The sequence below is a fragment of the Lepidochelys kempii genome, chromosome 1, assembly GCF_965140265.1.
Source record: "Lepidochelys kempii isolate rLepKem1 chromosome 1, rLepKem1.hap2, whole genome shotgun sequence".
In the NCBI taxonomy this organism is placed as follows: Eukaryota; Metazoa; Chordata; order Testudines; family Cheloniidae; genus Lepidochelys; species Lepidochelys kempii.
Genome location: NC_133256.1, coordinates 31,237,978 through 31,261,051, shown reverse-complemented (window position 1 = coordinate 31,261,051; position 23,074 = coordinate 31,237,978). Strand labels below are relative to the sequence as shown.

At 41.8% G+C, this 23,074-nt stretch overlaps 1 protein-coding gene across 2 annotated transcripts in view; it reads left to right on the top strand.

Annotated features, from left to right (window-relative positions):
- TRPC6 (transient receptor potential cation channel subfamily C member 6) overlaps positions 1-23,074 on the top strand; it is a 190,835-nt gene that overhangs the window by 109,105 nt on the left and 58,656 nt on the right. For both annotated transcript variants that reach the window (XM_073337992.1, XM_073338002.1), the window contains exons 2-3: positions 12,614-13,388; positions 21,031-21,216. In XM_073337992.1, coding sequence (XP_073194093.1) covers positions 12,614-13,388; positions 21,031-21,216 — 961 coding nt within the window. The remainder of the gene's footprint in view (positions 1-12,613; positions 13,389-21,030; positions 21,217-23,074) is intronic.

The window sequence follows — 23,074 nt, the reverse complement described above, 5'->3', positions numbered from 1 at the left end:
AGTGTGCAAAGTGGCAATATTTACAAATAAAGGAAGAGAAGACATTTTTCACTTGCTCCCCGAACAAAGCATCACTAAATTAATTTTGGACAAGAATATTCACAGGGACATGGGTACAGTTGGTTGAAAATATTCTTTCAAAATGTGTCTGTTACATCTATGACCTTCCTTTGGCAGTAGAACTGTGGGGCTTAAGCCACGGAGGACTGACCAAAGCCTTTCATAACAGGACTAATTTCACCCTTGGCTCTTTATTTAATTCTTCGTATGAACCATGAAAAAAATTAATCTGTCTCACTAGCAATGATAAATATAATTTTTTTCAATGGTCAGTAAAGATTTAGTTTAGGAGAAAAAAACCTTAGTAAGGAACTTGATGAAGAGGTGAAGATGCAATTGTTTATTCTGGAGCCATAAAAGGCAATTGGTTTGGATATTATGTAGAAAAATAAGTAGGCAAAGGATGACAGAAACATCTTCACTTTCACAGCAGGCACATCTTTTAAAGAATGTCTTTAATTGCACAAAGTAAATATCACTGTTGATCATGTGTTTGGGAACCTGAAAAGACACACAGTATCAGGTACATCTTTTCATCCAGACAACATTTTCAAATCTTCTCTATTTAATTATTTTAAATTTGTACAATCACACACTTCAGTAAAATAGTGCATGCAGGCCTACATAATAAAATGTTTCACAGTGCAGGGCTACTGCACATATATTTCCTGTCTGTGGTAAAGCAAGGGCACCTATTCTAGGCTCCAGAGTCCTCAGCCATCGCCTCTCTTGGCCAGAGACCTGCATTTCTCTCCCTTCTAACCAGGGTATTTACAAGCTGAAAACTTTCCTGACTATACTGTGACCTCCCCAGCAAAAGACAGACTGCTAGGAAGGCCGGCTTTGCTTCTTTCCTCAGAGACGGTACACAATGTAATTGCCACAGTTAAGTTGCCACACAGCACTTTCTAAACAAGCACATTTATTCTTAAGGCGAAAGCATTACAGAGAAAACATTAAAAACAATAAAAGAACCTATGCATATACTAATAAACTTAACAGAGATAATCCCACAACTCCAGCAAGAGTTCTGGTTGGTGCTAATTCCTTCAAACCCCCAATATAGGGTTTTTTCCTGTGGTCACCAGTTCATAACAGCTTTTATCCAGAACTAGCTCTCAAACCTTATGGAACATCTGTGGGTCAAAGACCTTCCAACCCCTTCCAAAGATTCAAGTCCCCTTGGACCAGAGGTCCTGTCCATTTGCTGGATCAGAAAGAAGACCCTGATTCAGTTTTAACTCAATCTATTTAACTACAGTTAATTTAAACTGTAGCTCCTTGGAGAATCCAGTTTGAACTAGTAAATACAAACCTCTCTCCAGCTGGTAATAGCTCTCTGGAGGTGTTACAACCTGAGTGAATTTACCTAACCACCTGCCACTATTCTTAATTCCTGGAGGGCTGTGGTCCCCGTCCCCCATAGAAATAAATACAATCCCTCAATAGTACATACACATTTGCATTTTTAATACAATAAGCTCTTAAAATATTTAAACTTAATTCAATAAGTTTTAACTTCATTCAATAAGTATCAGGGGTAGCCGTGTTAGTCTGTAACCACAAAAACAACAAGGAGTCTGGTGGCACCTTAAAGACTAACAGTTTTATTTGGGAATAAGCTTTTGTGTGTAAAACACCACTTCTTCATATGCAACACCACTGAAGAAGTGGTGTTTTACCCATGAAAGTTTATGCCCCAATAAATCTGTTAGTCTTTAAGGTGCCACCAGACTTCTTGTTGTTTTAATTCAATAAGGGTTATCTAGGATATTACAGGGTATTTTCATATCTATCACAGTTCTGTTGATAATAATGACTAAGGGATAACTGGCTTAAGAACATAAGATTGGCGATACTGAGTCAGACCAAAGGTCCATCCAGCCCAGTATCCTGTCTACCAACAGTGGCCAATGCCAGGTGCACCAGAGGGAGTGAACCTAACAGGTAATGATCAAGTGATCTCTCTCCTGCCATCCATCTCCATCCTCTGACAAACAGAGGCTAGGGACACTATTCCTTGCCCATCCTGGCTAATAGCCATTAATGGACTTAACCTCCATTAATTTATCCAGTTCTCTTTTAAACCCTGTTATAGTCCTGGCCTTCACAATCTCCTCAGGCAAGGAGTTTCACAGGTTGATTGTGCGCTGAGTGAAGAACAACTTCCTTTTGTTTGTTTTAAACCTGGTACCCATTAATTTAATTTGGTGGCCCCTAGTTCTTATATTATGGGAACAAGTAAATAACTTTTCCTTATTCACTTTCTCCACACCACTCATGATTTTATACACATCTATCATATCCCCCCTCAGTCTCCTCTTTTCCAAGGTGAAAAGTCCTAGCCTCTTTAATCTTTCCTCATATGGGACCTGTTCCAAACCCCTAATCGTTTTAGTTGCCCTTTTCTGAACCTTTTGTAATGCCAATATATCTTTTTTGAGATGAGGGGACCACATCTGTATGCAGTATTTGGGCCTACCATGGATTTATATAAGGGCAATAAGATATTCTCCATCTTATTCTTTATCCCTTTTTTAATGATTCCTAACATCCCATTTGCTTTTTTGACTGCCACTGCACACTGCGTGGATGTCTTCAGAGAACTGTCCATGATGACTCCAAGATCTTTCTCCTGATTAGCTGTAGCTAAATTAGCCCCCATCATATCGTATGTGTAGTTGGGGTTATTTTTTCCAATGTGCATTACTTTACATTTATCCACATAAAATTTCATTTGCCATTTTGTTGCCCAATCACTTAGTTTTGTGAGTTCTTCACAGTCTGCTTTGGTCTTAAATATCTTGAGCAGTTTAGTATCTTCTAAAAACTTTGCCACCTCACTGTTTACCCCTTTCTCTAGATCATTTACGAATAAGTTGAATAGGATTGGTCCTAGGACTGACCCTTCGGGAACACCACTAGTTACCCCCCTCCATTCTGAAAATTTACCATTTATTCCTACCTGTTGTTCCCTGTGTTTTAACCAGTTCTCAATCCATGAAAGGATCTTCCCTTTTATCCCATGACAACTTAATTTATGTAAGAGCCTTTGGTGAGGGACTTTGTCAAAGGCTTTCTGGAAATCTAAGTACACTCTGTCCATTGGATTCCCCTTGTCCACATCTTTGTTGACCCCCTCAAAGAACTCTAATAGATTAGTAAGACATGATCTCCCTATTGAGAAACCATGTTGACTTTTGCGCAACAATTTATGTTCTTCTATGTGTCTGACAATTTTATTCTTTACTATTGTTTCAACTAATTTGCCCGGTACTGATGTCAGACTTACCAGTCTGTAATTGCTCTTCTTAAATATTGGCGTTTACATTAGCTATCTTCCAGTCATTGAGTACAGTAGCTGATTTAAAGGACAGGTTACAAACCATAGTTAATAGTTCCAAAATTTCACATTTGAGTTCTTTCAGAACTCTTGAGTGAATGCCATCTGGTCCCAGTGACTTGTTACTGTTAAGTTTCTCAATTAATTCCAAAACCTCCTCAGGTGACACTTCAATCTGTGACAATTCCTCAGATTTGTCACCTACAAAAGATGGCTCAGGTTTGGGAATCTCCCTAACATCCTCAGCCAGGAAGACTGAAGCAAAGAATTCATTTAGTTTCTCTGCAATGACTTATCATCTTTAAGTGCTCCTTTTGTATCTCAATCCTCCAGGGGCCCCACTGGTTGTTTAGCAGGCTTCCTGCTTCTGATGTACTTAAAAAACATTTTGAGTTTTTGGCTAGCTGTTCTTCAAACTCCTTTTTGGCTTTTCTTGTTACATTTTTACATTTAATTTGGCAGTGTTTATGCTCCTTTCTATTTACCTCACTAGGATCTGACTTCCACTTTTTAAAAGATGCCTTTTTATCTCTCACTGATTCTTTTACATGGTGGCTCTTTTCTAGTTCTTTTACTGTGTTTTTTAATTTGGGGCATACATTTAAGTTGATCCTCTATTATGGTGTCTTTGAAAAGTGTCCATGCAGCTTGCAGGGATTTCACTCTAGTCACTGTACCTTTTAATTTCTGTTTAACTAACCTCATTTTTGCATAGTTCCCCTTTCTGAAATTAAATGCCACAGTGTTGGGCTGTTGAGGTGTTCTTCCCACCACAAGAATATTAAATGTTATTATATTATGGTCACTATTTCCAAGCGGTCCTGTTATAGTTACCTGTTGGACCAGATCCTGTGCTCCACTCAGGACTAGATCGAGAGTTGCCTCTCCCCTTGTGGGTTCCTGTACCAGCTGCTCCAAGAAGCAGGCATTTAAAGTATTGAGAAATGTTGTCTCTGCATTTATTCTGAGGTGACAAGTACCCAGTCAATATGGGGAGAATTGAAACCCCCCACTATTATTGAGCTTTTGAGTTTTTGATTTTGATAGCCTCTCTAATCGCCCTTAGCATTTCATCGTCACTATCATTGTCCAGGTCAGGTGGTCGATAATAGATCCCTACTGTTATATTGTTATTAGAGCATGGAATTACTATCCATAGAGATTCTGGAACATGTGGATTCATTTAAGATTTTTATTTCATTTGATTCTACATTTTCTTTCACATATCGTGCCACTCCCCCCTTTCCTCCCCCCGCACGACCTGTTCTGTCCTTCCAATATATTTTGTACCCCAGAATGATTGTGTCCCATTGATTGTCCTCACAATCAATTACCTTGGTGGTAATACTGCTAAAAAGGATCAGTGGGATGTAGCGGATCACAAATTGAATATGAGTCAACAATATGATGCCATTGCAAAAAAGGCTACAGTGGAGTCGCATCTTATGCGGCGGTTAGATTCTAAAGTCAGCGCGTAAGGCGAAAATCGCATATAGTCAAAATTACCCTTGAAAATCCATTAAATTGCCCATAAAGTACAGTATACTTTACCTGGTTTTATGTATACAACCCTGTACAGTAATATGTATAAATGTATAATGTATGCAGAATGTAAAGTATATAATAAAGAATACATATGCAAAATATAATTTTACAGTACTATATTTGTAATTACATAAAAGAGAGAGAGAGAGAGAGAGAGATTGGCCCTGTACACACTCCGATGATTAGTCTTCCTCTTCCCCTGACAACACTATTGGGGGGTCATCAGGGCTTGATGTCGATCCAGGAGACGGAGGTGACGGAGAGCAAGTTAGACGAAGTGGTTGGCTCTGGTTCAGCTTGAGAAGTTGATTGCGCAGGCTCATCTGCTGCTGGTTGTTTTACCTTGAAAAACATTGTGATCGGCAACTATCACTGTTGTCTCTTGAGTTGCTCAAACATTTCTTGATATGGTCTCAAATCATCCATAATACTACGTGTGATTTTGAGGCTTCGTTCCATAGAGGGATCGTATTCAGAAATTAAATCATTCCAGTGTTTCGCTGCTTGGAACACTTCAGCAAATTTATGAAGATTCCAACTTGCTGGTTCTTCCTGTTCATCGTCGTCATCTTCATCTTCTGTAGACGATTTTATCAGTTCCTCTAATTCTTCGTTAGTCAGTGTTTCTCTATGGCTCTCAATTAATTCTTCAATTTCTTCCTCAAGGATGTCGACAAAGCCATCGCTACCCACTTGCCTGGCCACCTGAACAATGTGTTTCACTTCTTTGTCAATGGTCGGGAAACCCTTAAAATCATTCACACATTCTTTCCATAGGATTCACCAATTGACTGTTTCGGGCTTGATTGCATCCATTGCCTGTTTAATATAAGTGATACAATCGGCGATGTTGAAGGACTTCCAGCACTCCATCACATAAAGATTGGGGTCAGCATCCATAGCGCTACGTATCCGTGAGAATGTAAGCCTCATGTACGTGGCCTTGAAACAGCAAATCACGCCTTGGTTGAGAGGTTGGCGGATGGAGGTGATATTGGGGGGGGGGAGAAAGATGACTTCAACATTGTTATGCGCAAACCGGAGGGCCGCAGGGTGGCTACGAGCATTGTCTACTATCAGCAACTCCTTAAAGTCAAGTCCTTTCTCTTCGAGGTACCACTTGACCTCCGGAATGAAACACTTGTGGAACCAATCCAGAAATAATGCTGCCGTCACCCAAGCTTTTTTATCTGATTGCCAGAACACAGGCAGGAGATTTTTGTTCTTGCCTTTAAGGGCACAGGGATTTGCAGTCCTGTAGAGCAAGTCTGGCTTTATTAAATGCCCAGCCCCATTGCTACAAAACAACACAGTTACACGGTCTTTAGATGTTTTGTCTTTCTGATTTAGAAATGTAAGTGCGGCTGGGCATTTTTTTCCATAAGAGCCCAGTCTCATCAGCATTAAAAACTTGTTCCGGAAGATAGCCCTTTTCTTCTATGATTTTCTTTAATTGTTCGGGGTAGGCTTTTGCTGCCTCTTCATTGGCAGATGCAGCTTCACCAGTAGTCTGCACGTTTTTGAGGTTGAAGCGGTTCCTAAAACTGTTAAGCCAACCTTGGCTGGCTTTGAATTCCTTCTCATCAGAAGGCTGTCCCTCTTCAGCAGGAGGTTTGAACAGCGTGTAGAGGCTAAGAGCCTTTTCTTGCAACGTATTGCCATCGATAGGCACACGTTTACGGTTCATGTCTTCCAGCCATAAGTTTAATGCCTTTTTAGTCTTCACTAAAGTCTTATCACACACCTGGCTCATCACGTTAGCAGTTATTGGAGTACTTGATGCCACAGCTTGATGAATTTCTCTTTCTCGAATCTTGATGGCACGGATACAAGATTCGTTGCAGTTGCGTCCATATTTACTCTCCACGTTGGAAACCAACATGCTGTCTCTCAATAAGTCCAACACAGCCAGTTTTTCCTACAGCGTTGGAACAGATCACTGTTTCTTCGGTTGAGCACCAGATGAAGTAGTTGGCTTGTGTTTAGGGGCCATGTTGTATGAAAAATACATATCTTTAAACACTAGAATCACACTCAGCGTGGCAAGATGCTCACGCTATGAGAGGCACGTGGGAATTGAGACTGGCTGAGGGAACAGCAGATTCATGTCTCCCATCTCACGCTCACTCCAGGGTATACGCTCATTGAGCGGAATGGTGGGCGGAATCACCCACGCTATTTATCTTGTTGTTTTTCTTTCTTTTTTGCCGAGTGCGTATTGTTGAATTTGCATAAGTTAACTGCACGCATGATGCGACTCAACTGTATTATGATTCTGGAGTTTTTAAACATAAGTTTTGTATGTAAGTGTAATGGGGTGGCTGCCCCACTCCTGCAGAAAAGGGGTAAAAGCAGCCCTGGAGAGGGCTGTGGCTGGGAACAGCTAGGCTGATTGGGGAAAGCAGCCACAGCTGGGGCCACACCGCAATCAGACCACAGCTGGCCCTTATAAGAGGGCTATGGGCCAGAAACTGGAGAAGTCTCACTCTAGCCCTGGAGTGGGAAGGGCTAGCTGCCTGAGAGCGAGGTACCTTAAGCGGAGCAGTACTGGGGAAGGGCAAAGGGAGCTGGGGAGCTCCAGCCTGGTAAAACCCCAGGATGCAGGCCTTGGTAAAGGCCCAGAAAGGTACTGGCGCTGCAGCAGGGCAGCCTGGGAATAGGCAAAGGCAGCAGGTCCTATCCCCTTGCCAATGATGAGTGGCCATTACACTGCAGTTTGCCCCAGTGAGCGGGGGCTAGGTGATGACTGGCAGTAGCCACTGAGGCACAGGGGGTTTAGAGGGTTGGGGGGTCCCCTGGGAGGGGAGACCCAGAGCGTGGGGGTACAGCTGGGGCAGAACCCTGAGGTAAAGGGGCATACGGGTCCAGGAGGGACATGGGAGCCAGTGGCAGGCAAGACACCGGCCTGCAGAGGGTGCTCTGGGCTGGAAAAAGCTAATTCTCGAGACAACCAGCGGGAGGCACCGCACCAGTGAAGTGTAGTCTCGCTACAGTAAGACCCAGAATGTGATTGTCCCTCTCCAGTTGGCATTGTTGAGGCCTCAGCAGGAGTGTTGTGCCCAGTTCTGGGTGCCAGACTTTAAGAAATATATTGAAAAATTGGAGAGTCCAGAGGAAAGCAACAAAAGTGATAAAAGCTTTAGAAAACCTGACTCATGATGAAAGGGTAACAAAACTGGACATGTTTAGCCTTGAGAAAAGAAGACAGGGGAGGAACCTGATAAATCTTCAAATATGTTACGGTCTGTTATAAAGAAGATGGTGATCATTTGTTCTCCAGGTCCACTGAAGGTAGGACAAGAAGTAATCTGCAGTAAGGGATATTTAAGTTAGAAACTAGAAGCAATGTTCTAACTGTAAGGATAGTTAAGTATTGGAATAAGCTTCTAAGGGAGGCTGTGGAATCCTCATCATTGGAGGTTTTTAACAGCAGGTTGGACAAACACCTGTCAGGGATGGTGTAGGTTTACTTGGTCCAGTCTCTGCATTGGGGGCTAAACTTGATGATCTCTTGAGGTCCTTTCCCACCTTACATGTCTATAATTCTATGACTTTACAAGAATAAAATATTACTTAATCAATTATGTGTTCATAAACTCACAGTTTCAGAGAATACATTTGCAAATGAAATTGAAACTCGATGACTGGAATTTTCCTCCTCCTTAGTCTTACTATCTCCTTCATCTAAATCTGAGTAATCCTAACTACTGTCTTGCCCTACCCCTGTCATTGCCCATTTAACCAAATTATTAACAATGATTTTATTATTGGCAGAGCTGGTAGTGCCATCTGTAGTTAAAGTTTGCCCAAACTTTCCATGATAAGAACCTGTTTTCATTTACTTTTACATTTGCCAAAGTTTAACTGTTTGAGCTGAAATCTTCTATGCCAGGTGTCTGCCTCAGGCTGAATTGTTTTTTTTTTTGTTTTTTTTTTTGAAAATTTAAGCTAAATGGGATCAGCCATTTTTGAGAATTAGTTTAAGGAAAAATGGGTCAGTTTTTAGATGTTTAAAAATATTCTTACAACCAAATCGCTAATGTTTCCATCCTTTGGAGTAGGGACTTGACATTTTGCAGTGGAATGCCCTGGAGTCAAGGATGTGCCTTTTGCTGTTACCTTGAAAATTTACTCAAATTTGGTCAAGGTATAAATCTCTGAAAAATCTCAGTTTGCACATGCTCAGTAGAGTTATGTTAGAGTGTGGCAGCTAAATTCTTCAAATATTCCACCTGAGTTTCCACACACACTCCTTCCCTGCAGGGGCTGAGCCATTAGCAGTGGTGGCTGTATTGCTGGGGACAGGAACTGCAAGCAGGGAGACTGTCTCTTGTGCTCTCAGTGCTCTTGCTGCTAGGGGATGGGCAGTGTGGAGGTGGAAGAATGCAGCAAGGTGGGGAATGGGGCTGGAGGGAAAGGGAGAATAGGAGCCAAGGGGCAGATAGAACCAAAGCCCTCCTCAGCTGTCCTCTTTTACATCTCTTTGCTCTTCCTTATCTTTAGCCTATCTTTCTCCCACTCCGGCTCTTTCTTTCCAGCCTTACAAGTATGCTTTTGTGTTCCTTATCCTGAAAAAAAAAATCTTTTCAACTACCAAAGTATCTGCCTCCTCCCCTTTTGTCTCTTAAAATTCTGAAATTTGCCGTCAATTCCCTCTGTCTAGATTTTCTCCTTCCCAACCATCTCTTTGGCATTCTCTGCTCCTGTTGCTTCCAAGGTCACTAAAATACACCAAGCAAATCTAAGGCATACCTTCGAGTTTCATCTTACACCTTGCTCTCCTGGCTTCTTTTACCTTTTTCATCATTTTAAGTGTTTCCTCTCTCTGTTGTCCCTTGGTATCTGAATCCTCTCAACCTTTGCCCCTTGTCTCTCTGTTCTCTCTCAAGGCAATCTCATCCATTCTTATGTTTTCAGTTACCACTCATATCTGCATCATTCACAGTTCTACCTCTCTACTCTTGACCCCTCATCCCTTTTGCTCAGGCTTGCACACCTGACCTACAGTTGTTTCTCAGAGGTCTCCTTCGATGTGCTGCTGCACATAGCATTTCTAAAATTAAACCTTTCATCTCTCTCCTTGCTCCATTTCAACATTCTCTACTGCAGTTGCCAACCCCACACAGTCCTTCATTCCCTTAGGCTCACAGTCTCAGGTGCTACAGAAGTCAAATGTTATTTTTGTTTTTCTTATTATTATTCTTATTTCCATTGCTTCCTCTCTTCCTTCTCCACCAATATGTATGTTCTTGCCAAATACTGTAACTTCTTCCTGATGCTATGATTTCTCAAACTTCTGTCTTTTCCTGGGTGAGAATTTTTTTCCCTTGAAAAAAACCAACAAAAACAATAAATTGTTTTCACTGATTTTTTTCTTTGATTCTGTGTGTGTGTGTGTTGGGGGGGGGGGGGGGATTGTTGAAGAAATGAAAAAAATGGCATCAAACCCACAACATTTTCATTGTCAAGTTGGGTGGGGGGAGAATTTGAAAACCTGAAAAAATTTAGTTAAAAATGGATGATTCTCACAAAAGTTTCCATTTAGATAAAAACGCCATTTTCTGTCAAACAAATTTTCAACTCGCAATTGAGGTTAACCTTTTATTTAACACTAAGATGAGTAACTCTGTTTTCTCCATTGTGCCTGAATCTATTGTCCATGTTGCCCACATAGAGCCATGGGGAATTCTAACTCTCTTTTTCCCTTGTTTGAGCACATATTCATAGCCCTAAATGTCATCAATAATCTTATAATCGGACCCCTTTCTTTGTATTTTTTGGGTAATGGCCAGTGTCGTGGTCTCTAGTCATAACATATTATTAGCTACAAGTACATTACACCACTCTGCAGCTATGTTTTGGAAAACTGTTCTATCTATAGACTGGGGACATGGGCACGTTGGAAGAAAAACAATGCTGGAAGAAATTTCTTCTTCTGGACAAGATTGGTCGATAGAGAAGCTTGATAGGAACCATAGCTATATAAATGGTCTGAGTCTTTTCCCTCCGCTTTTGTGATGATGTTTTCATTTCTAGTTTAAGAGGTGAGATTTATATTTGCCATGTCTTGTTTAACATCTGAGTTTATGTTCATGAGTAAGCAATATCTCAGGAATACTGTATATATTGCTTTGTTGCAATCTGCAGTATTTTATGAAAATGTGTAAGAAAGGAATAAAATATTTTTTTTAAAAGCCAGTAGAGTGCCATCGAGCTACAACTGGGGAAAAAAAGAAAAGAAAAAAGCACAAAATTGTAGTGGATGTTGGATACTAGCGATGTAATTCTAGAAGGCCAAATCAATTTGAAAATGATTTTCTGCAGGGGGTTAAAAGCTTAGTTTTTCCAGATTACCTATTATTCTCTTTTCTTGTTAATGAAAATTGGATATATTTTGTACCAAGAAATCACTGCAAAAATAGAGTTGTTCTCAACAAATGCAGTATAGCCAACCCCAAGTTTTCAAAATGTTTCACTTCACGTTTCAGCAGTCAAGACAAGAGCGAGTGCCAAGCAGTGGACTAAGGTTTTAACAGTGGGAATAGAAGAAAAGGTACAGATTTTAGAGCAGTTAAAAAGGAAAAGGTGACAAGATTTCATGGCAGACATCAAGACTGCAAGCCAGAATAATTGAGAGGATGGTGAAGGAAGGAATTGGCAAGGTTTAATGGAGCAGGAGATTACATGTTCAGTTTCTACCAGGTTCAGGTTGAATTGGCAACTGGACATTCCAGACTAGATGTCAGAGAAACAGCTGCGGATAATAAAAATAATAATAAATACTGAGCTCTTATTTAGTGTTTTGAATCAGTAGAACTCAAAGCAAGAGTGAATGGAGGGGAAGAAATCAGAGCAAAGAGATTAGGGAATTATTCATGTAGTAGTAACTGAAGGAATGAGAGCAGATGAAGTCAATCAGCACTGAATTGAAGCAATATACTATACACATATTAACATGGGGCCTTTGCACCCTAGCCCTGTTTAGGGTGTTAATCTCAAGCATTTACACATACACAAGTTGTCAGTTGTGCTGACAGGGGTCCACCATCACTCCTCATGTGCCTCCTCTGGCTTCTGAATCACCACTCCTAGTCTACAGGTGGGCTGCAATCCATTTAACCAGGGATGTGAGGTCTCAGGGTGTGCAAATTATTTTGATTTTACCTACTTTGCCTGGACCAGCCATTCATACATGAGACAAATGTGGGACAAGGAATGATGAGTCTCAGTCCTGTAAAATGTTAGATGTTTGCCTGTTATCTGTAGAATTAAAACAAATAATGGAAAGTACTGGAAAGAAAGACCATGGTTCCCAAGTTGGAGTAATTACACTGTCTTTATAGTAGTTACTCCAGATTTACATTGGTGTAACTGAGAGCAAAATTTGGTTCAGTTTCTCTTTCTAAATTAAGATGTGATAACTGTGGGTGAGGTAGGGAAGCAGAGAGTAATAACGGTATCCATTCCAGACTTGTATGGCTATAATGATTATACAGTACAACAAAGTAAGCTTTATGGTCTTACTTCTGCATTAAAAAGTGCACAGCAGATAACTGATGGGGAATTTTTTTTTAGTATTAAGATTTGTGTCCTCCCAAAGTGTAGGTTAAAAATGCACATCTTTTTGCATATGAAAGCATTAATAATATCTCTCTTTCCATTCAGTCGAGGTACTGAGAATAGGCTAGCACTTCGACGACAGACAATACTCCGGGAGAAGGGCAGAAGGGTGGCCAGTCGAGGACCAGCGTACATGTTTAATGATCATTCCACAAGCCTTTCTCTTGATGAGGAGCGTTTTTTGGATGCAGCAGAATATGGGAATATTCCCGTGATTCGTAAAATGCTGGAAGAATGTACCTCACTAAATGTGAACTGTGTGGACTACATGGGGCAGAATGCTTTGCAGCTCGCAGTCGCCAATGAGCATCTGGAGATTACAGAACTTTTACTGAAGAAGGAGAACCTCTCCCGGGTTGGGGATGCCTTGCTCTTGGCTATTAGTAAAGGTTATATTCGGATAGTGGAAGCCATCCTAAATCATCCTGCATTTGCTGAAGGCAAGAGACTTGCATTAAGTCCCAGCCAATCAGAATTCCAGCATGATGACTTTTATGCATATGATGAGGATGGAACCCGGTTCTCCCATGATGTTACCCCAATCATTCTGGCTGCTCACTGCCATGAATACGAAATTGTCCACACCCTTCTGAGAAAAGGTGCTCGCATTGAAAGGCCACATGACTATTTCTGCAAATGCAGTGAGTGCAATCAGAAGCAAAAACATGACTCTTTCAGCCATTCTAGGTCCAGAATCAATGCTTACAAAGGTCTGGCGAGTCCTGCTTACCTCTCCTTGTCCAGTGAAGACCCGGTAATGACTGCCTTAGAACTTAGCAATGAGCTGGCTGTGCTTGCAAACATTGAAAAAGAATTCAAGGTAAGTGTATGGTCAACAGATTCTGATTTGTACAGAATTAGAGAAGTCAGTTAAATGTGCTCCCTGCTGTCCCACTCCTTCTGGGGTAATATCTAGGAGAAACAATGTGGAATGCTAATGGTAAGGACGGATGATGCAGAGCATCAGAAATTGATGTGTCACTCACACTCTCTTTGGCAGTTGCCAGGTATTGAAGAAACATGGAGATTTTGGTACCTTCTCACCCGTAGAAATGGTCATTCTGGGACAGGGCCATAATCACACACTGGCAGGGCAAAGTGAGGTAACTTGTACCTGTTTTGTGGACTGAGGTCTTCAATCCCCAGGAATCTGCTTATTGCCCTATGTGGGCTACCAAAATTGTAATTCATAGCATGGGGAATGGGGTGATAGCACTGAGCTGCTACTCCCCTTCTTGCACAGGTGGGCGGGGACTGAAAAACAAAGGAGGGGAATGGGCACATTTACCCCCACTAGGCCCTGGCCCACTGAGCCTGTGCAGATGGGAAAACAAGCTGTTCCAGGGTTAGGAAGATGGTCGGCTGAGGCTGAGCATCCAGACAGTGTAGTGCAGCACTGTGGTATTGGCTGGCTTAAACAAAAAGTTACCTTACTTTATCCTCAAACCTAGGGGTGAGGTGGGTAGGGTCCTCTCCTGACTCCCACCAGGGTCACTGTTCCCTGGTCTGGAACCCTCCTGCGGTCACTCCTGGTTCTCTGTAGCTGGCACTGGGTTGATCTCTCTCTGCTGGAGGCTGGTCTCCATGGTGCTGGATTGGCCTGGCCCAGGCAGCTAGATTTCACAGCTGTGCAAGAACTCCCTTTGGGGGCAGTGGGAGTTTGGCAGGGACTCCCTGAGCTGAGCTGCCTGGCTTCCTGCTTCCAAACCAAAAATGACACTAAACTATCTGTGTGTTTGAGTCAAGCTGTCCCCTCATTGGGCCTCAGCAGCAGTTTCTACTTCCTTTTGTCCCATCCCTGACTCCAGGCATGCTGGGAAATGAGGTCAGAGGGCTCTGATAGCCATCATATTTGTAGTTGTTCTGGTAGGGCCCCCTTAGAGACTCAGTCTGGAGCTCCAGGAGCCGGCAAACTCCAAATGTTGGGGTGGAGGGGAGAGAGGGGAGAGGGATTACATCTACATTATGTTAATTACTCCTGATTTATGCTGATAAATGAATCTCCTGAGCGCCAGTTGGGATATAAGAGAGTTCGGTCTCTCTGGGCAAAAGGAAACTAGAGGCTGGGACAGAGGAGGTTCTGCAGGGAAACCTTAGGAATAGCGTAGCTGTTTGAGTTTGTATGTTTTGTTGTTGTTTGAGTTAACAGTAAGGTCAAAGCCTGGGAAGTGGGTATGTGTTGATAACACATGCTAGAACTAATTCTGGTCCCAATGAAGTCAGTGAATCTCACTGTCTTCAGTGGGACCAAGATTTCACTCAGGCCATGTTTACACTACACAATTAAGTCAACCTAAGTGAGGTCAACTTAGCGCCATCACAGTAATTACTGTGGTTTTTCATGTCCACACTATCCTCAATCTGTTGGTGGTGTGTGTCCTCTCCAGGAGCACTTGCACCATCTTAAGAGGGGCAGTGTGGGGGGCTGAGATCCCACGGAGCTCCCAACTGGGACCCAACTGCTGCCTGAACTTTCAGCTCCCTGCAGGAGGGAGCTCCATGCAGAGTGGTGATCTGAGAGCCCGAGTGGCAGCTGAGAGGTCTGCGGAGAGCCCAGAGTCCAGGCTCTCAATTCTGGGCAGCAAGGCTCCATCTCTCAGCACTGCTGGGGCTCACAGCTGGAACACCTCCCTCCATCCCCCAATTTCAAAACAGGGACCCTACCAGCAGTGAAACCACACGTGCAGTTTCAGGGCTCCAGCTGTCAATCACGCTGATAGCCAACAGGCGATGCAAGTGTCTATAGAGCAATTAGTTCAGGCTTAGTTTGAGTAGTTCTGAACTTTACAAAATCTGCTGCAAGGCATTTAAACCAGCTCTCTAGCACCTGGCTAGATATGCAACATTCCATGGGTTGGTGCTGTATAAAATCTTTTAACTTTACTGGGCTGGAGTCAACCTTTCCTTTCTTCTAAATTGTTTGCTCTACCACCAAACTATTACCTTCACAATGTTCATAGGGCTATGGATGATATCTGACAAGCATTGTCAGTAATAAATGTACCCTGCAGTCAGGGATATCTGTGAATCAGTGGTGTTATGAAATGAACAAGATTCCTCTTTAATACCGAAGACCTATTCAGCCAAAAAAGGCAGAGTAGGATTCTATTTTATACTTGGATGAGGTAGGAGTGGAATATTTTAAACAAATGTGGGTGTGTTACCATTTGTCACAAATAGTTAATTGCTACAGTGTGAAGTTTGTCTCTCATGCATCCCTAACTCACTCATTATTACACGAAGAAAACAAGCACAAAGTATCAACCTTAAATCTGAATTTCTATCTTTCCTTCTTATATGACCTCCACTAGTGTAGTTACTCAGCATCTCACAACCTTTAGTGCATTTATCCTCTCACCACTCCTCAGAGGTAGGGAAATACTATTATCTCTCTCTTGCAGATGGGGAACTGTAGCACAGAGATGTTAAGTCAAACCAATTACTCAACAAGGTCAAGTTCTTTTTTGTCCACATTTTTAGAGAGATTTGTTACTTGGCTGAGTCCTTGAATGCCAGATATAACCCTAGATCAATTTACAAGGCCTAGTTATAAAAGGGCATGCAGGTAAAATCTTAGATATTGCAGCATAAGCAGTTGTATTCCAATATTGAAAAGTTCATCTTAGAGTTGAAGGGTGAATACAGATTTTAGCCATCCTTCCTGACACTTCCAGGCAAGTGAAAAACACATCAATTTCAACCATACTCCTCATGGAACAAACAAATTTAAAAAGAGATATTAGTCTCAAAACAAGTTCTATCTGGAGTGCTACGATTTAGGTTTTTAATTAATATGTATATATTTCCTTCTTGAGAGACATAAAATGGGTGAATCTGCTTTCCACATCCATATTAATATACAACTCATCATGAAATTGTAAATTTTAGTGCTTGGCTTCTGGTATCTTCTTTGTGGAGAAACCACATTAATTTTCATTGCCACTTTATGACGTATTCAAGATGCCTAGACTTAGATGACATTATTTAAAAATGTGTGTGGCTCTTTTATTTTTGAACAAATATCTGATTGAAATTAAGTGTGAAACATGAATGCAGTCATTTGGCTAATCTATCCAAGTAACAAACTGATGCTATGGTGTTGCAAAGGAATACGAAGCACTGGGCCCATGGGCTAATGAAGAACAAGCACGTTGGTGTGTGTTCTCAGAGATTATCATGGGAATACAGAGAGCCCTGAATTTACCACAGAGAAAGTTAATCACCTGCCTTCCAGGGTGCTCCCAGATGGCAGCTACTAGAGTAGGAAGGATTCTAAGGGGAAGAAGTGAATAGGGGAAAAGTTGAAAGTGGGAACAACAGGAACACTTATAATGGGGAAACAGGAATAAGTCATGGTAATACATTTTACTTTCTCTGGGTATTTTTAACACAGTAAAAAGTCATGGAGTGTTATTTTATCTGGAGACAGTCCCAAGTTTATTTAATCCTTTTATGACTTAAATGTGATTAGAAAAATCATTAAAGGCATCAAAGTTTATGGATGGAGGTTCCGAGTAAACATCTCAAAAGCACAAGGCCTCTACCAGGGTAGGTTGGTCTGGGAAGTGCCTGAGTGCACAGTTTAAACTTTAACTTCATCAGAGCACATCGGGATAGTCTGACAGGGGAAAAGGAAGAAAACACAGAATTAGCCTTCTGGGATGAGGAGAGTTCAAACTCATTGACAGGGATTGGACAGTTATTGGAACCCTACCACCGGAATGATGAGAGTGGAGACCCCAGGAACAGTTCAGAGGCCTGGGAGAACCTGAGACCTTGGGTGATCAGTGGGCGGGGGTTGCCAGTGGGCCCTGTCACAAAGGAAAGGGGGTGAGAGTGCGGCAAATATCCCACCATATTGCTCTTGGTGTGAATATTTGTGGGGTGAGACAGGATTAGGGGGGTGATCCTGGCCCACCAATGTAATTTTTGTGGGTGGAGAATGGTTGGACCCCATAAAGGGCTCCTGGAGAACCACCCTGGGGGTGAAGAGGACTCAAGAGAGCAGCACCTCTAATAAAATAATGAGAACCTGTGGAAGAAGAAACTTCTCCGCCAGATAAAGGGGGGAGGTGTGTGACAGAGTGCTGAGAACCAGGAGCTGAACCAACACTGTAAATCCAGTTAGTTCCCCTGGAGAGGGCCTGAGAAGGGCAAAGGAACTAATTCGCCCATTAACAGCAAGAGTAGAAAAGGAGCACAGGAAGAAAGTGCAGGATAATGAGAGAGAGAGAGTTGGGTCAGCAGCATCAGGGTAAATGGAGATCTCTGCATGGAGAGATTTCTTCTCTCTGGCAAAAGGGGATGATGAGTGTATGACACTGTACATAGAATTGTTGCACGGGATTGTAAGAGAGTAGTGGTGGATTGAACACAACATACACAGTGGTGGTTACAAACCAGAGGTGTCAGAGCCATTTGTGCAGGAAGACAGGAGCCGAGAGCAGCTCCCCTGTCACAGATAGATTATGACTTTAGGCACAACCCTGAGCCAGGTGTGGAAGATAAGCTGTGGAGTAGCCCCAAAAAGCACTACATCCCACAGGCACCCCTGTGATTCATGTTTGTCTCCCTACTTCCCTTTCTTTGGTGGGAGGTGGTAATGCTGTTAACCTTTGTAGCGTTATCTATAGTTATGGGTTACTTTAACCAGTTACCCACCTGAAGGTGAGGGTTGACACCTACTTTAATCTATGAGAGTTTAGCCCCCAAGATTGACAACAGTAGTGAGGTTATCAATGGAAGTGGGGTGGGGGTCTGTGATGCACAACAGAGACTACATAGTTCTCTTTCTATAATAATTACTTTTATTAGCCAACCAAACAATACACACACTGCAATCTGGTAAAGGAGAGACCAATACAGAATGCACAATATTTCCATTACTCAGAACAGGCCTTGCAGAAAAACCCAAAGTGTTAGTCCTCGTCCTCATCACCGGTGGTTGGATCCTGGTATCTCCCCTCTGCACCTGGGCACCCCGGCCAGGAAACAGCTTTTTGAATGTGTTGAGCTGACAATCCACAGGCTTCATACATATTTGTGAAGGTTTTTCCTTTTCCTTATTTGACCTTCCAGACTCCACTACTTTTGGGGAGCCCCATTTTTCATAGGCTAATTTGATAATTCCCCTTACACTCAATACCAATTTTGCCACCGTATCACCATAGTAACAGGCAGTTGGTTACCTTAAGGAAGTCTCTAACGTTTCACCCCAGTGGTCATCTTGTGGTGTCTGTCTATGCATAGGCATTATTATCCAAACTCAGCAGTTATTTTGAAAACATCAGCATATCACAAACAGACAAGTTCAGCAGGTTTATTAATAATTTATTTTTGCTAATTTATTCTAAATCCTACAGCTTAATTTGGCTAAGCTAAATATCTACAGGCGTGAGGCCTGTAGGCCCTGTGTTACAACACTAATTAATGCTTATATTTCACCTCTGTATCCTGATACCTTTTATCCTTGGTTTCACCTTCAAGTTATATAAATTGGAAATTGCAAAAACAGGAACAGTATTCCAAAATTCTACCCTGACCCTACCACTGGCTCACTGTGAGAGCAACTTAACTTCCATTCTTCAAGTGGGTCACACTTAAGGGATGGATGGCTATATTTTGGAAAGCATTGACTGAGGAAAGGACTAAGTAGCCTAGGTGGATAACCAACTGAACGTTAGCTCACAGTTTGATGTGGTGGCTAAGAAAGCAAATGATATCCTTGGGTGTGTACGCAGGGGGATATTGAGTAGCAATAGGGAGCTGTTGGCACAACCTCAGCGGTTCTCCTGGGGAAGGCAGATCAGCACTGCACGTTGCTAACGCTGTTGCAAGCATCACAAAGCATTTTGGGGAGGGTCAAAGGTGTGAGTGAAGAGTAAAAGATTCTTTTGCAGGCTGCAAGAGGCCAAACGGGGAAGGAGAAAGAGAGCAGAGAATGGGTTAACTCAACACAGCAGCTAGCAAGCTCAGTCCAATGATAAGACTCTGGCACTAGCCGAGACTTGGCTGACAGCCAAGAGAGACGGGGGTGTGAATGTGCTCAAGCAGCCGTGAGACAGAAAAACCCAACTGCATAGACCTGCAAGACAGCGAGGCCAGCAAAGAAGAAAACAAGGTCTAAGAATGCAGAGATTGAAAACACCGGTGAGACGGCAAGAGAGGGAGCCGAGCATGCATTCCTGGAGCCGGGGTGTTTTGAGAAAACTGAAGACACAATGGAAAGCTGGTTTGGATTGGCACAGAGGGCACCAGGAGCAGAGGTCCCTGAACGAAGCACCCCCCACAAGGAGCCCTGGACTTAAAACCCTCCTGAGATCTGGAGCAACTTGAAGATCACAGCAGACCCAGACAACCTGTGTGCACAGGACAGAACTCCCATCCACGCTTCCCCCCTTCTTCTTATGTTACACCCAGGCCTGGCCAGCCTCGGGTAATGCGTGTGTGAGTATGAAAGTGCGTTAGGGCTTGGGGCACTAATGCTTTCTTCCTTCCTCTGAGTGACATGGGAAGCACCCCTCACTCTCCGCTGTTATTTTATTATTTTATTAATAAAGCTTTAAAATTTAGACACTTGGTGTGTTACGTCATCTCCTCCCTTAATGAACCTGTGGCCTCAGACTGATCACCTGATGCTTCAGGCAGATTGGTAACAGCTTTCTATCACACTGTTACCACCACTGCATATAGCATTAATGCAACCATTACTGTACTGTTCAAGTTCGGGTGCTGTACTTTTAAAAGGATGTTGAAAATTGAAAAAGGTTCAGAGAAGATCTACAACAATGATTCAAGGTCTAAAAAACTGCCTTACAGTGAGAGACAAAGGAAACACAATCTATTTAGATTTTCTCAGAGAAGGTTGAGAGGTTACTTGCTCATAGTTTGTAATTACCTCCATGGGAAGAAGATTTTTGATAGTAGAGAGCTCGTTAATCTAGCAGACAAAGGCATAACAAGATGCAATGGCTTGAAACTGAGGCAAGACCACTTCAGACTAGAAATTAGGAAGCGCTGTTTTACAGTGAGAGTAGTTAACCACTTTGTGAAATTCTATGGCTTGTGTTCTGCAGGAAGTCTGCCTAGGTAGTCATAATGGCCCTCGCCTGCTGGCCTTATAATCCATGCATTGATGGGCTGAATTCTCCATGGTTAAACTAGTGCAAACTGACTGATTTAAATGGGAGAATTTGGCTCTATATATTTTTGGTTTCAAATCACAAAAATGGGGAAAATAATATCTATTTCAGAGGGTCTTAATTTATAATGTTCCTAAAGAACTTTGAGAACTACAAATAAAAGGAGTATATACAGGCCCAGTGCTCTTTTTCTCATTCCTCTCCTGTGGCTAGTTGGTGAACAGTGTCTCAGAAAGTCAACTCGTAGCATTGAAGGAGTAAAATGGTTTCTCATGAGTTATGTGTGAACAGCTATTAATTTTCTTTTTTCCCCCTCTCCAGAATGATTACAAAAAATTGTCTGTGCAATGCAAAGATTTTGTAGTTGGACTCCTCGATTTGTGCAGAAATACTGAAGAAGTGGAAGCTATTTTGAATGGAGATGTGGAGATGAGCCATAATAGTGGAGAACATGGTCGTCCCAGCCTTAGCCGCTTAAAACTTGCCATTAAGTATGAAGTCAAAAAAGTAAGCCCTTGTATTAATAAAATAGTTGTTTAAATGAGTGGCAGTCTTATTAACATATGGTTACTTGAACTAGCTGTGTACATTATTTGCAGGTTTTGCATTTATTTATTTAACCAATGAGAGATAATTAATCCATCTTCTAAAACAAAATCATTGGATATAGTTAATTAAAATGTACAATGTAGTATATTGGCCCTATAATAATAAATACATATTTTTGTCAAACTTTAATGCCATATTCACAGAGAATTTGCCTCCTGAGAAAGGCCAATTTTTATTTGCTCTAGAAAATTTGAAAGATGTATGCAAATCTAGGTAGCTTACAAAATACCAGAATTAATCAGCATAGATGATCTGGGGATCAGTCTGGAAGCCATGCATAGGCTCCAGCTTGGTTAGAGCCATGGCCACCAGTCTCCTCAATGACCCAAGCTGGAATGAATATATCATCTCCGTGCTATGGCCCCTTCATCAACTCCTGGTTCACTTCTGTTGCCAGTTTAAGGCCTTGGTCTGGATCTTGAATGCACTCAGTAAGTCAGGACCCAACTACATTAGTAGATGCTTCTCCACCTTTACTCTTTTGGATAACTATGCTTCTCCTGGACAGTGAAGCTCATAATGTCCAGGACGAAGTGTGTGTGAACCAGAGATAAAGTTTTTTTATTCAAGGGGATTTACCTGTTAAATTAACTTCCAAAGGAGATTAGACTAATGCAGAATCTGACCATTTTTAGAGCAAGCTGCAAGACCTATGATAAAGCTTTCCCACCATGACAAAAAGAATTACAGCTACACAGTGAAAAACAAATAAAACTCACCAACATCCAATAACCAGGAAAGGTAGAAGAGATGGAAATCTATGAAATCCAGTAGGGACCCACAGTACTCATCCAGTTTACCTGGGCAGAAATAGAGCCCTTTTATGCAGATCTAATTGATCTGTTTCTTTTGGAAAATCCTAAAATAGTTAGGTGTGTATATGTTGTGCCTGGATGGAGTTTGAACTGTTATTGAACAATGTCTCCTACATATTAAACGTTGAAGGGTTTTATTTCATCATTAGTCATTTACTCTCTCTACTTAACCCTACTATTTTTCTTTAGCAGACATTAGTTCTGATTTAGCCACTTTAATTTGGAAAATGTCCATTGTAAAACTCTGAGTTCTTGAGTAAATATTACAGGTTTGAGTTTATAGTTTATTACAGACCAGATAAAGAAAATCCCCATCCATTTATACCTCAGTTTCCAGTATACCTTTTACAATGTCACAGAGCTTGGATGGAAAAGAGGGCTGTGTTTTACACTTCCTCATTTTACAGAATTTGTCTACCTGACCTAGAATGATTTGTCATAGAATGATGAAGAACAGTTAGTGACTGCCTGCACTAGTAACTGCTGTTCCTCGTTTTCAATAAAGGAACTGATATTTTTCATGTGAACATTTTGTGTATTCCTTGTTTCATGACTGAAAATTGTATATTGTCATCTACAGTACAGGACACAAAGGCAACAACTTTTAGGGCATCAGAAATGAGAGCATCAGGAATATAAATGTCAGCAGACTGTGTAGCTATTCCCAGTACAATGAACTGGGAACAGGTATATTTATATTTTTTAAAAGAGAAAGACACACGCACCCCACTCCACTCCACATGCTTCTCCATCTGGGGAGAGCACAAGCAACACATGACAGATGTGTAGTCACCTTGCTTAATGCACTACAAGGAAGTGCTCAGATATCTCGGTGATGAGCATTGTATTCAAACCTGAATAGAATAGATCCAGTTAGTTCCTGTGCATTATGCTCAGATTGAGGCTGATTCTTTGCTACTGAATACTATCTAAATGCCATA